Raw genomic sequence first — 15988 nt, 5'->3', positions numbered from 1 at the left:
TCCATTTTTGTTAGTTTTTACTTGATTTCATTTCTTTGTGGGGTGTATTTTCTCAATTTTCGTTAGTTTTTACTTGATTTGATCTCTTTGTGGGATGCATTTTCTCAATTTTTGTTAGATTTACTTGATTTCATTTCTTTGTGGGATGTATTTTCTCCATTTTTGTTAGTTTCTACTTGATTTCATTTCTTTGTGGGATGTATTTTCTCCATTTTTGTTAGTTTTTACTTGATTTCATTTCTTTGTGGGGTGTATTTTCTCAATTTTCGTTAGTTTTTACTTGATTTGATCTCTTTGTGGGATGCATTTTCTCAATTTTTGTTAGATTTACTTGATTTCATTTCTTTGTGGGATGTATTTTCTCCATTTTTGTTAGTTTCTACTTGATTTCATTTCTTTGTGGGATGTATTTTCTCAATTTTTGTTAGATTTACTTGATTTCATTTTTTTGTGGGATGCATTTTCTCAATTTTTGTTAGATTTACTTCTTTTCATTTCTTTGTGGGATGTATTTTCTCAATTTTTGTTAGATTTACTTGATTTCATTTCTTTGTGGGATGTATTTTCTCCATTTTTGTTAGTTTTTACTTGATTTCATTTCTTTGTGGGCTGTATTTTCTCAATTTTTTTTTAGTTTTTACTTCTTTTCATTTCTTTGTGGGATTTATTTTCTCAATTTTCGTTAGTTTTTACTTGATTTCATTTCTTTGTGGGATATATTTTCTCTATTTTTGTTAGTTTTTACTTAATTTCATTTCTTTGTGGGATGTATTTTCTCAATTTTTTTTTTAGTTTTTACTTCTTTTCATTTTTGTGGGATGTATTTTCTCAATTTTTGTTAGTTTTTACTTGATTTCATTTCTTTGTGGGACATATTTTCTCCATTTTTTTTTAGTTTTTACTTCTTTTCATTTTCGTGGGATGTATTTTCTCAATTTTTTGTTAGTTTTTATATGATTTGATTTCTTTGTGGGATATATTTTCTCCATTTTTGTTAGTTTTTATTGATTTCATTTCTTTATGGGATGCATTTTCTCAATTTTTGTTATTTTTACTTTATTTCATTTCTTTGCGGGATGTATTTTCTCCATATTTTTTACTTTTCTAAAATTTAAATATAGGCAAATAAATGTTAATAGCATGAATAAAACAATCGGTTGTGGTGGCCGGGTGGTAACATGGATAGGAAAAGCTTTGATATAGGCCCTTAATATATTCATATTTAAAAAAATACCTTTTAGCTCTATGTATACGCTTGTGCCACTTATCCATAAATACCTAAAATTAATAAAAAAGGGATAGATGCTAAAATTTGAATAGCAGCAGTGAATTCAATATAACTGGTATCTGAATAAGTGTTAGGTGTATCTGTCTGATGCAATGTTCATTGTTCTCTCAAGCTTACCATCAGCAATAACATGATTGGCATCATTTTACCGTCTCTTTTACTTATATACAGACCTGTCACAGGGTTGAAGAGTCCCCCAAAATATTAGATCATTAACATTGTCTTTAAAGTAAAGAACTCTTCATGAAAAGGAGTATCTATTCACCAATATTCTACATCTTTGTCTACCTCTTGGCTGATAACAGTCAAAGGTGCTATGTTCTTGTATATACATTAACAAAAATAATTCAAAATAAGCACACTTTAATATAAAGAAATTGTAGGTAACTATTGCAATGCATAAAAGGCGGAAAAAAACACCTTGCAATCTGAGTTTTTCTCAAAACATCAAATATTCCTAATGGGATACGAGCTCAACATAGTTGGCATATTTTTTTTGTTTTTTTTTTGGCCAGTTTTTGTAGGTCCTCCTAGTGTACCATAAATATTGTGAGAATTTCCCCAAATATATTAGTTATCTTAAGGACACCATAAGACAAAACTAGTCAGGATTTACTCAGTATTTTTGCTTCCACTCTGGTTCATTGCTTTTGTGCCTCGCATGTTGCTGAGAGAGAAAAAATTCATTCAAAACTATATCATCACTGATAAAACAACCATATCAATGATGCGGTTACTATTTCAGAATAGCATATGTAACAACCGAGGCTGAACCCTGTCAATAAATTTTAAATGAATAGACCTTGTTGCTTTGAAGTATAACAGATCGCTTCTTGTTTTCACCTGTACTGTAAGTGATTCATACCATGGGAGCCGAGAAAGGTTTCCAAAGCAGAGAAAGGGCTTCGGAGCCTAGAAGGTTCTCCTAAACTGAGAAAGGACTTCGGAGCCAAGAAGGTTCTCCTAAGTTGAAAAAGGGCTCCAAAGCAGAGATGGGTTTCCGGAGCAGAGAAAGGGCTCCGGAGCCAAGAAAGTTCTCCTGAGCTGAAAAAGGGCTCCGAACCCGAAATGGGTTTGCGGAGCAGAGAAAGGGCCCCAGAGCCGAGAAAGGATTCCAGAGCCAAGAAGGTCCTCTTGAGCTTGAGAAAGGGCTTCAAAGCCGAGAAAAGGTTTCCAGAGCAGAGAAAGGACTCTGGAGCCATGAAGTTTTCCTGAGGGGAGAAAGGTTTCCAGAGCTGAGAAAGGGCTCCTTAGCCGAGAAATGGTTGTTTTGAACTAAGAAAGGGCTCTGGAGCTGAGTAAGGTTTCCAGAGCTGAAAAAGGGCTCCGGAACTGAGGAAGGTTCTCCTGAGCCGAGAAAGAGCTCCGCAGCCAAGAATGGTTTCCGGAGCCGGGACTCTTGTTTTCTTTTGAGCAGTGAATCACAGGAATTGGTTTAATAATTACTGTTTAAATTAAATTGAACAGTGAATTCTACAACAACAACAAGGCTTGTAAATAGTTGTTATTATACTCAAAATGATGTAACTGGAATTAATCTCACATAAACTATAGTCGCCACAGAGATTCCAGGCAATTTAAACCCCACCCCCTGATGACGTCGTAGCCAATCATATTGTCTTTCGTGGGAGACAATGGGATTGGCTATGCATCATTATGGGTGGGGCTTATTTCGCTCGGAATCTGTACGGTGACTTTTCTACGGCAAGAACCCTTCTAGTCTCTGAGACTGATATTGGTTGAAATACAAAATTGAAAGATATTGAGCCTAAGAAATAATTTTTCATGTTTATGCCAAAAAAAATCAAGGCGATATATATACTGTATATATATATATATATATATATATATATATATATATACTGTATATATATATATATATACATATATATATATATATATATATATACTGTATATATATATATATATATATATATATATATATATATATATATATATATATATATATATATATATATATATACAGTATATATATATATATATATATATATATATATATATATATATATATATATATATATATATATATATATTAGAATCATAGTTGTGTTAATAGAATTGTATTTGATTACCAAAGATTTAAGAGTGGTACCTCCATCAAAATAAATAATTTAAAGCCGACTAGTTTGACATATATTAATTTCTCCTGTAACGCTTCTGTCAGCAAGAGGGAGAGGAAAAGTGGAAATGTAAAATAAATGAAAATGTGGCGAAACATAAACTACTATATTCTCATATCGTCCCCTTTTCAGCAATCCTACGAAAATATCCAGGTAGTTATTTAAGAGAACGATACAGAGTTGAAACCAACTATTTCATTGCAGCACTAGCCACGTTAAACTTTATACCAGTGTTTCGTAGAATGGAGATTGAATACCTTGCCGATGACTGTAATACCATGCTGATATTCAACGATAACTTGAACAGAAGTTATAGTTATTGGACGTACAAAACAATTACCTCTAGCTTTGTTGTTCCAATTTCGAGGCACGAATAACGAAATTAGTTGATCCACTCATCGTAATGTTATATCAGATGGCATGAAATCCCGTGCTTGTTACAGCACTGAGTTTTTACATAATCACACAAAGCCAAAACGCAACATTGTCTCTTTTGCAACAAAGAATCGAAATAGTTTGGATGGCTGTACTCTCACTACTTCATTGCAACAAAAATGACCTAATTGACAGAATTTAATTCAGTGAATCAAATTACCCCCAATGAGTCCGAATATAATGATAATCAACGAAGTACGTTCAGTTGAAATTTTCCATTGAACACGACATTGTGTTGTTACAGCACCGAGTTTTTACATAAATCACACAATTGCTTTGTGGGAGCTCAGAAATTTACTCTTTAGATTCCGTAAGTGTGTTTAGTTTAAGTTCTTGAATGGTTAACCAAGTCTACTGAGTTGAATAAATATTTACTAACATCTTAATGGGTTGTTGTGGTGGCCGATGTGGTTAACGTCCCTGACTGGTGAACGAGGCTGGAGTTCGAGTCCCGCTTAAACTTATTAAGCCTCTTTGGTTACTGCAACCTCACCATCCTTGTGAGCTAAAGATGTGGGGTTTGTGGCAGCCTATAGGTCTATCCGCTGAGTCATCAGCAGCCATTGTCTGGCTCTCCATAGAGGGGGCTTTGGCGCTGATCATATGTATATATGGCTAGTCTTTTGGGCATTGTCCTGATTCATAGGGCAATATCACTGTCCCTTGCCTTTGCCATTTATGAACGGCCTTTAAACCTTTAAATAATCTTGCAGTCTCTTGGGCATTGTCCTGCTTCATAGGGCAATATCATTGTCCCTTGCGTTCCCCATTTATGAACGGTATTTAAACCTTTAAATAACTTTGCATTTATCATTCTTCCTCTTCATTGAATATACATATTTATATGAGGAAATGGTGGGACTTTGAATAATCACATCACGCTTTACAATTATATTAATAGAAAAAATACTTGTATGATTCGTATTCCAAACTAAGTCAAGTAATGAATTTGTATAAAGTGTTCGTCTTATTTTTCCTGAGTAAAATTAATCTAACAAAAGAAATGCTATATTAAATTAGAAATATTTTAATATTCCACACTTGAGAGAACCGAGTGTTTTAGGTTTCATTAATTATGAAAATAACTACGATATGGAAATAAAACTTGATAGCGCTTAAAAATTCCCCGGAAAATTTTAAGATTATTTCACAAAACGTATGAATATGATTTTACTGGAAAATGTATATTGTAAGGCTCTAACTATAATTATAATCTTTCGACTTTGGCTGGACTTTACAATGTAAGAATTAAGAAATATTTGGCTTTTTTGATTTTTTTTTTTTTTAGAATTACATAATTACATAAAAAAGTAATCCAAAACACGTGTCAACATGTAATAATAAATGGAGAAACGTAATTTAAATATTTTTTTTTTTTAGAATTACATAATCACATAAAAAAGTAATCCAAAACACGTGTCAACATCTAATAATAAGTGGAGAAATTTAAACGAAGTTTTGCAGTTATCCTGAAAACTATCTGGTGCTTTGTTGAGTTAATTGGCGTATGAGGAGATGATATATATATATATATATATATATATATATATATATATATATATATATATATATATAAATTTTACATATACATATATATACTTTATGTATATGTACATATATATATATATATACACATATATTATATATATACATACATATATATATATATATAATATATATATATATATATATATATATATATATATATATATATATATATATATATATATATATAAAAGTATATATATATATATATATATATATATATATATATATATACATATATATGTATATTCATCTAACTATCTATATCTATCTATCTATCTATATATATATAGATATATATATATATATATATATATATATATATATATATATATATATATATATATGTATATCCGTATGATTACACACACACACACACACACACACACATATATATATATATGAATATATATATATATATATATATATATATATATATATATATATATATATATATATATATATATATATATACATATACACACACACAAGAGTGTGTTTATATTTCTCCGTGTGTGTTTATCTTCCATTTCCCCCATCACCAAAAAGGAGAAATATACCAGGGATATGTGGATCCCCATACAGCTGAAATGACAGGGAACGACCTGACCTGAATTATTCATGAAGCAAACCTACCGCTGACCATAGTAATCCATAACCGGAGGGCGAGAGGTAGAAAAGTTAGACTAATAATAGTTCCTTTGCCGCTGGTTTAACTTCTAGAAGCTCAGATAACGAAGGACTCTTGGGGTTTCATAGTTTGTGTTAATGGGAAGTTCCCAATGGACGTTACTCCAATTTTGTTTGAGAGACCAAGAGGAATTCTATAATAGCTTGTTCCCACTGGAGACGTGACCTGTTTAGATTTACCTTGAAGGTGGTTGGTTTGTGGGAGGATGGAGATATGGAAAGGATAAATAGAAAGCATGTGGAGAAGGTATAATCTTATGGGCAAAAAAAAAAAAAAAAAAAAAAAAAAAAAAATAAATTAAAAAAAAAAAAAAAACCGTGGTTCCAAAACACTGATGACACTGATAACATAAAGACCAATTTTATTTTGTTTTATTGTAGATGAGTTTTTCTCAACAAATGTGCGAATGGCCTTTTTAGATTTATTTCAGAAGCAGGTCTTCTGAAAACTATCTAACTTTTATAATATCTTAACTTTTATGGTTTAAATTGAATATTCTGATATTCTTCATATATAATAAATGATATCGGCGTTAATGACCTTAAATGTCAGGATGTCAGAAAACTTTATGTTAATCAATCAAAAAATGTTTATAGCTTATTATCCCTTATGACTAGAAGGGTACGTCCTTCCACCAATCTCCACGTTTTCTGATCGCACGAATATCTCCTTCATGCACAGTATATTGCTAATGATTAGATGAAATCGTACCTGACGTGTGCTTCAAGATCTCATTAGTCAAGTCACTCAAGTTAAACCTGATTATCGAGGCAATTTGTGCCTTGAGCTGTCGACAAAAGGTAGTGATCATGGAATACCAGGGATGACGCGGAAAGGCACCTAATTTCGAAAGGTCTTGGTTGATTTGGGTTAACCTTCTGGTACAATTATTATTATTATTATTATTATTATTATTATTATTATTATTATTATTATTATTATTATTAGCTAAGCTATAACCCTAGTTGGAAAAGCAAGATGCTATAAGCCGAAGGGCTCCAACAGGAAAAAATACCCCCGTGAAGAAAAGAAATAAGGAAATAAATAAACGATATAGGAAGTTATGAAGAATTAAGATAAAATATTTTAAAAACACTATTATTATTATTATTATTATTATTATTATTATTATTAGCTAAGATACAACCCTAGTTGGAAAAGCAAGATGCTATAAGCCTAAGGGCCCCAGCAGGAAAAAATAGCTCAGTGAAGAAAGGAAATAAAGAAATAAATAAACGATATAGGAAGTTATGAAGGATTAAGATAAAATATTTTAAAAACACTTATTATTATTATTATTATTATTATTATTATTATTATTATTATTATTACTTGCTAAGCTACAACCGTAGCTGGAAAAGCAAGATGCTATAAGCCCAAGGGTTCCAACAGGGAAAAACAGTCCAGCGAGGAAAGCTACAGCCGTAGCTGGAAAAGCAAGATGCTATAAGCCCAAGGGCTCCAACAGGGGAAAATAGCCCAGTGAAGATAGGAAATAAGGAAATAAATAAACGATATAGGAAGTTATGAAGAATTAAGATAAAATATTTTAAAAACACTATTATTATTATTATTATTATTATTATTATTATTATTATTATTATTACTTGCTAAGCTACAACCGTAGCTGGAAAAGCAAGATGCTATAAGCCCAAGGGTTCCAACAGGGAAAAAACAGTCCAGCGAGGAAAAATACAACCGTAGCTGGAAAAGCAAGATGCTATAACCCCAAGGGTTCCAACAGGAAAAAACAGTCCAGCGAGGAAAGCTACAACCGTAGCTGGAAAAGCAAGATGCTATAAGCCCAAGGGCTCCAACAGGGAAAAATAGTCCAGCGAGGAAAGGAAATAAATAAACGATATTAGAAGTAATAAACAATTGAAATAAATATTTTAAAAACACTATTATTATTATAACTTGCTACAACCCTAGTTGGAAAAGCAAGATGCTATAATCCCAAGGGTTCCAATAGGGAAAAAATAGTCCAGCGAGGAAAGGAAATAAGGAAATGAATAAACGATATAAGAAGTAATGAACAATTAGAATAAAATATTTCAAAAACACTATTATTATTATTTTTACTTGCTAAGCTACAACCGTACCTGGAAAAGCAAGATGCTATAAGGCTAAGGGCTCCAACAGGGAAAAACAGTTCAGCGAGGAATGCTACAACCGTAGCTCGAAAAGCAATATGCTATAAGCCCAAGGGCTCCAACAGGGGAAAATAGTCCAGCGAGGAAAGGAAATAAGGAAATAAAGGATATAAGAAGTAATGAACAATTGAAATGAATATTTCAAAAATACTATTATTATTATAACTTGCTAAGATACAACCGTAGCTGGAAAAGCAAGATGCTATAAGCCCTAGGGCTCCAGAAGGGAAAAATACCCCAGTGAAGAAAGGAAATAAGGAAATAAATAAACGATATAAGAAGTAATGAACAACTGAAATAAAATATTTAAAAAACAATATTATTATTATTGTTACTTGCTAAGCTACAACCCTAGTTGGAAAAGCAAGATGCTATAACCCCAAGGGCTCCAACAGGGGAAAATAGCCCAATGAGGAAAGAAAATAAGGAAATAGATAAACGATATAAGAAGTAATGAACAACTGAAATAAAATATTTAAAAAACACTATTATTATTATTGTTACTTGCTAAGCTACAACCCTAATTGGAAAAGCAAGATGCTATAAATCCAAGGGCTCCAACAGGGGAAAATAGCCCTGTGAAGAAAGGAAATAAGGAAATAAATAAACAATATAAGAAGGAATGAACAGTTAGAATAAAATATTCTAAAAACACTAACAACATTAAAACATATTTCATATATAAAGTATAAAGATTTATGTCACTCTGTTCAACCCAAAACCATTTCCTGCAAGTTCGAAGTTTTGAAGTTCTACTGATTCAATTACCCTAAGATTAGGAAGATCAAAAGACAGGTAATTGAATTATGCACATTTTAGCATTAGTTACGTGAAAATCTGATAAAAATTGACCACAGCTCACATAATCTAATAAAATTATCCGTCGATCATGGCCAAGCATCCCACCAAATTTTATGAGATTTAGTTAAAAAGTTTATGAGTTATGCGAATCAGAAATACACGGACAGACATAAAAACTAATAAATACACGCCTATCAAAACATTATTATTATTATTATTATTATTATTATTATTATTAGCCAAGCTACAACCCTAGTTGGAAAAGCAAGATACTATAAGCCCAAGGGCTCCAATAGGGAAAAATAGTCCAGTGAGGAAAGGAAATAAGGAAATAAATAAATGATGAGAACCAATTAACAATAAATCATTCTAAAAACAGTAACAACGTCAAAATAGATATGTCATATATAAACTATTAACAACGTCAAAAACAGATATGTCATATATAAACTATAAACCGGCTCATGTCAGCTTGGTCAACATAAAAACATTTGCTGCAACTTAGAATTTTTGAAGTTCTACTGATTCAACTACCCGATTAGGAAGATTATTCCACAACTTAGTCAAAGCTGGAATAAAGCTTCTAGACTCTAGAATCTAGAGTACTGTGTTGTATTGAGCCTCATTTAAACAGGAACTGAAACTTCTTATAGTCATTTATTTCTAGCGAGGCAGATTTGCACCGACTCGCAGGGGTGCCCTTTTAGCTCGGAAAAGTTTCCTGATCGCTGATTGGTTGGACAAGATAATTCTAACCAATCAGATAGCAGTAGTTGTCGAAGGTAAACATGACAATACCTCTATTTATGAAACCACTTTTTAAATACTCGAATAATAAGTCGTCATATAATTCATTAGTTCTGGGATATGCATGAAAATTTTTTGAATATATCTAGATAATTCTATTGAGTGACGTACTTCTGAAACTCTCAGTTCCAAAATATAAGAATTTAGTGTTCCAACAGATACATTAATTTTCCTTCACTAATTAGTTTTTTTTTTATTTTGGTATAATTTATCACTTTATATTAAGAGAAGGTTCAAACTCAACTTGTAAATTATGTACCACATCTTTAACTGAATGTACTATGATAAGAAATGGCATTCGTTCGTTCATTGATAACTAATTAATGAAAATTACCATTCACAATCTCTCAATTAATTCCGTACGGAATGAATTTGTTCTAACGAAAGTTGGCATTATTATTATTATTATTATTATTATTATTATTATTATTATTATTATTATTATTATTATTATTATTAGCCAAGCTACAACCCTAGTTGGAAAAGCAAGATGCTATAAGCCCAAGGGCTCCAACAAGGAAAAATAGCCCAGTGAGGAAAGGAAATAAGGAAATAAATAAATGATGAGAATAAATTAACAATATATCATTCTAAAAACAGTAACAACGTCAAAATAGATGTGTTATATAGAACTATTAACAACGTTAAAAACAGATATGTCATATATAAACTATAAAAACACTCATGTCAGCCTGGTCAACATAAAAACATTTGCTGCAACTTTGAACTTTTGAAGTTCTACTGATTCAACTACCCGATTAGGAAGATCATTCCACAACTTGTCATAATCGAGTCTTAGTAGTTCTAATAATTCGTCAAGAAATATATAAAACTAGTTACTATCTTTTCGAGAATTAGTAAAATTTTAGCAAATTAATTGTTTTTAGATATATGATAGGCGTCTCTTACATCACATTCTGTACCATGATCTTCCACTGTCCTGGATTAGAGTTCACTTGCTTGAGGGTACACTCGGGAACGCTATTGTATCTCATTTTTCTTTTCTCTTGTTTATTTGATGTTTTTATAGTTTATATATGAAGGATCTATTTTGATATTGCTACTGTTCTTAAAATATTTTATTTCAATGATTAATTACTTCTCCTGCAGTTAATTTGTTTCCTCGTTTCCTTTTCTCACTGGGCTATTTTTTCTCGGTTAGAGCTATTTGCATTATAGCATCCTGCTTTGCCAACTGAGGTTTTAGCTTAGTTAGTAATAATGATAATAATAATAATAATAATAATAATTATAATAAAAATAATAATAATAATGACAATAATAATAATAATAATAATAATAATAATAATAATATAATAATAATAATAATAATAATAATAATAATAATAATAATATGTGACGGGAGCGGAGTAAGATCTATTGCAACCGGCAGCTCTCAAACAACTAAACTTATTTACAGAAAAGGCACCCTTATGTACCCTCACATAAGGGTGACAATTGTATGTTTACAATCAACGATTTTTGCCCATAAGATTGACATTGGCTTAAAAAACTAAATAACATAACAATAGAATGATAATGGAGTTTAAATTAGCTTGTTACATTCGACAACACTTTTACGTGGAGTCTACTAACAGTTGTCTATGTGTTGTTTACAGAACGTGCGTTGCAAATGCATGGCAATCATCAGGTATAGGTAGTAGGTTGGCCAGGGGCACCAGCCGGCCGTTAAGAAGCTACCGTTAGAGAGTTATGGGGTCCTTTGACTGGCCAGACAGTAGTATATTGGATCCTTCTCTCTAGTTACGGTTCTTTCCCTTTGCCTACGCATACACCGAATAGTCCGGCCTATTCTTTACAGATTCTCCTGTCCTCATACACCTGATAACAATGAGATTACCAAACAATTCTTCTTCACCCAAGGGGTTAACTACTGCACTGTAATTGTTCAGTGGCTACTGTCCTCTTGGTAAGGGTAGAAGAGACTCTTTAGCTATGGTAAGCAGCTCTTCTAGGAGAAGGACACTCCAAAATCAAACCGTTGTTCTCTAGTCTTGGGTAGTGTCATAGACTCTGTACCATGGTCTTCCACTGTCTTGGGTTAGAGTTCTCTTGCTTAAGGGTACACTCGGGCACACTATTCTATCTAATTTCTCTTCCTCTTTTCTTGTTAAAGTTTTTAAAATTTATTTAGGAAATATTTAGTTTAATGTTGTTACTGTTCTTAAAATATCTTATTTTTCCTTGTTTCCTTTCCTCACTGGGCTATTTTCCCTGTTGGGGCCCCTGGGCGTATGACATCCTACTTTTCCAACTAGGGTTGTAGCTTAGTAAATAATGATGATAATAATAATAATAATAATAATAATAATAATAATAATAATAATGATAATAATAATGGGCATGGAATAATTCCTATCAGAGAGTTGGAATGGCGGAAGTTCAAATGTTCCAACTTGCAGCAAATGTTTTTATGTTGAACAAGCTGACGTAAGTCTCTTTTTATCGTTTATATATGAATGATCTGTTTTAATGTTGTTACTGTTCTTAAAAGATTTTATTTTAATTGTGGATTACTTCTGTTGTAGGTTATTTATTTATTTCCTTTCCTCATTGAGATATTTTTACCTGTTGGAGCCCTTCGGTTTATAGCATCTTGTATTCTAAATAGGGCTGTAGCTTACCAAATAATAATGATAATAATAAAATAATGATAATAATAATAATAATAATAATAATAATAATAACAATAATAATTCGGGATAAGGTACGATAGATTACATTGTAATTACACATATCGGATACTGAATGTTCTAATATGAGAATAATCATTTCTAAAAGCCTCTGAATTCAAATTAGTAAATATCGAAAGCCTCACATCTCGAAAACGTCAGATCTCGAAAGCCTCTGAATTCGAATCAGTCGATCTCGAAAGTCTCTGAGTTGAATTTAGTTCATAGTCTATATCGAAAGCCTTGGAATTGAATTCAGTCGATAGTCTACTTCGAAAGCCTCTGAATTCCATTCAGTTAAACTAAAAAGTCTCAAAATTCAGTTCAGTTGATCTCAAAAGCCTCTGAATTTAAATCAGTTGGTCTTAAAAGCCTCTGAATTCAATTCAGTCAATCTCGAAAGCCTCTGAATTCAATTCAGTTAAACTAAAAAGCCCCAGAATTCTGTTCAGTTGATCTCAAAAGCCTCTGAATTTAAATCAGTTGGTCTTAAAAGCCTCTGAATTCAATTCAGGCAATCTCGAAAGCTTCTGAATCCAAATCAGTAGATCTCGAAAGCCTCGGATCTCGAAAGGCTCTGAATTCAATTCAGTCAATCTCGAAAGCCTCTGAACTCAAATCAGTAGATCTCGAAAGCCTCGGATCTCGAAAGGCTCTGATTTCAATTCAGTCGATCTTGAAAGCCACTGACTTCAAATCAGTCGATCTCGAAAGCCTCGGATCTCGAAAGGCTCTGAATTCAATACAGCCTATCTCGAAAGCCTCTGAACTCAAATCGGTCAATCTCGAAAGCCTCAGATCTCGAAAGGCTCTGAATTCAATTCAGTCGATCTTGAAAGCCCCTGAATTCAAATCAGTAGATCTCGAAAGTCTCAGATCTCGAAAGGCTCTGAATTCAATTCAGTCGATCTCGAGAGCCTCTGAACTCAAATCAGTCGATCCCGAAAGCCTTGGATCTCGAAAGGCTCTGAATTCAATTCAGTCGATCTCGAAAGCCCCTGAATTCAAATCATTAGATCTCGAAAGCCTCGGATCTCGAAAGGACCTGAATTCAATTCAGTCGATCTCGAAAGCCTCTGAACTCAAATCAGTAGATCTCGAAAGCCTCAGATCTCGAAAGGCTCTGAATTCAATTCAGTCGATCTCGAAAGCCTCTGAACTCAAATCAGTAGGTCTCGAAAGCCTCAGATCTCGAAAGGCTCTTAATTCAATTCAGTCGATCTCGAAAGCCTCTGAATTGAAATCAGTAGATCTCGAAAGCCTCGGATCTCGAAAGGCTCTGAATTCAATTCAGTCGATCTCGAAAGCCTCTGAATTAAAATCACTAGATCTTGAGAGCCTCAGATCTCGAAAGCCTCAGATCTCGAAAGGCTCTGAATTTAATTCAGTCGATCTCGAAAGCCTCTGAACTCAAATCAGTAGATCCTGAAAGCCTCGGATCTCGAAAGGCTCTGAATTCAATTCAGTCGATCTCGAAAGCTTCTGAATTCAAATCAGTAGATCTTGAAAGCCTCAGATCTCGAAAGGCTCTGAATTCAGTACAGCCGATCTTGAAAGCCCCTGAATTCAAATCAGTAGATCTCAAAAGCCTCTGAATTCAAATCAGTAGATCTCGAAAGCTTCAGATCTCGAAAGGCTCTGGATTCAATACAGCTGATCTCGAAAGCCTCTGAACTCAAATCAGTATATCCCGAAAGCCTCGGATCTCGAAAGTCTCTGAATTTAATTCAGTTGATCTCGAAAGCCTCAGATCTCAAAAGGCTCTAAATTCAATTCAGTCGATCACGAAAGGCTCTGAATTCAATTCAGTCGATCTCGAAAGGCTCTGAATTCAATTCAGTCGATCTCGAAAGCCTCTGAACTCAAATCAGCCGATTTCGAAAGCCTCAGATCTCGTACAGGCTCTGAATTCAATTCAGTCGATCTCGAAAGCCTCTGAACTCAAGTCAGTAGATCCCGAAAGCCTCGGATCTCGAAAGGCTCTGAATTCAATTCAGTCGATCTCGAAAGCCTCTGAACTCAAATCAGTAGATCCCGAAAGCCTTAGATCTCGAAAGGCTCTGAATTTAATTCAGTTGATCTCAAAAGCCTCTGAATTCAGTTCAGTTGATCTCGAAAGCCTCTGAATTTAAATCAGTCGATCTCGAAAGCCTCTGAATTCAATTCAGGCAATCTCGAAAGCTCCTGAATTCAAATCAGTAGATCTCGAAAGCCTCAGATCTCGAAAGCCTCAGATCTCGAAAGCCTCAGGTCTCAAAAGGCTCTGAATTCAATTAAGTCGATCTCGAAAGCCCCTGAATTCAAATCACTAGATCTCGAAAGCCTCAGATCTCGAAAGCCTCAGATCTTGAAAGCCTCAGGTCTCAAAAGGCTCTAAATTCAATTCAGTCGATCTCGAAAGCCTCTGAATTCAATTCAGTAATTCTTGGTCTTCCGGAGGAATTTCAAAAGAGTGTTCACGAAGAATATTTAAGAAGCACAAACGTTGCTGTGGAATTCTCTTCTTCACAAAGGCGCCGTTCTCGATATTAAAGCAGACCTTCCTGAAGGATCCAACATACACAAGAGAGGCTCGCTTGACTCCCATGAAAATAATAATTTTTATTTAACTCTCTGTAATTGAGTCTAATACAAAAGTATATGTCTATGTATGTGAGAGAGAGAGAGAGAGAGAGAGAGAGAGAGAGAGAGAGAGAGAGAGTTTGTTAAATAATACCACAGCATGATTAATAATTTACATTTTTTCTACGTTCTATAATTGAATGCGATACAAAACTGTGCGTCTGTGTATGTATGAGAGAGAGAGAGAGAGAGAGAGAGAGAGAGAGAGAGAAAGTTTGTCAAACAATACCACAGCACGATTAATAATTTGCATTTTTTCTATCTTCTATAATTGAATGCAACACAAAAGTGTGCGTCTGTGTATGTGTGTGTGTGTGTGTGAGAGAGAGAGAGAGAGAGAGAGAGAGAGAGAGAGAGAAGAGAGAGAGAGAGAGAGAGAGAGAGAGTTTGTCAAACAATACCACAGCGTGATTAATAATTTGCATTTTATCTACCTTCTTTAATTGACTACAATACAAAAGTGTGTGTCTGTGTATGAGAGAGAGAGAGAGAGAGAGAGAGAGAGAGAGAGAGAAATTTTGTCATACAATACCACAGTAAGGATAATAATTTGTATTTTTTCTACCTTCTGTATATATATATATATATATATATAAGAGAGAGAGAGAGAGAGAGAGAGAGAGAGAGAGAGAGAGAGCTTGGCAAACTATACAGTAGCATGATCAATCATTGCTCTGTCATACTAAAGCACTCCAACTCATGTACTTTCATGTACTTACTTACTTACTTTGGCAACTAAAGCATACGTTATTCCACTCTCTGCTCATCTATCTTTCTATCTCATGCATATGCAACATATTAGTATAATCTTA

General features: G+C 33.2%; 1 protein-coding gene across 1 annotated transcript; it reads left to right on the top strand.

The window, feature by feature from the left end:
* Positions 1-4029: 4029 nt before the first annotated feature.
* LOC137656368 (uncharacterized) lies at positions 4030-13962 on the top strand. The gene is made up of 2 exons (XM_068390542.1): positions 4030-4059; positions 13069-13962. Exons 1-2 carry the CDS (start codon positions 4030-4032, stop codon positions 13960-13962), a joined length of 924 nt encoding a protein of 307 aa, XP_068246643.1.
* Positions 13963-15988: the final 2026 nt, after the last annotated feature.

This window comes from Palaemon carinicauda, chromosome 17 (genome assembly GCF_036898095.1).
Source record: "Palaemon carinicauda isolate YSFRI2023 chromosome 17, ASM3689809v2, whole genome shotgun sequence".
In the NCBI taxonomy this organism is placed as follows: Eukaryota; Metazoa; Arthropoda; class Malacostraca; order Decapoda; family Palaemonidae; genus Palaemon; species Palaemon carinicauda.
Note: the sequence above shows the minus strand (reverse complement) of the source record. Positions and strands in the feature narration are given on the sequence as shown.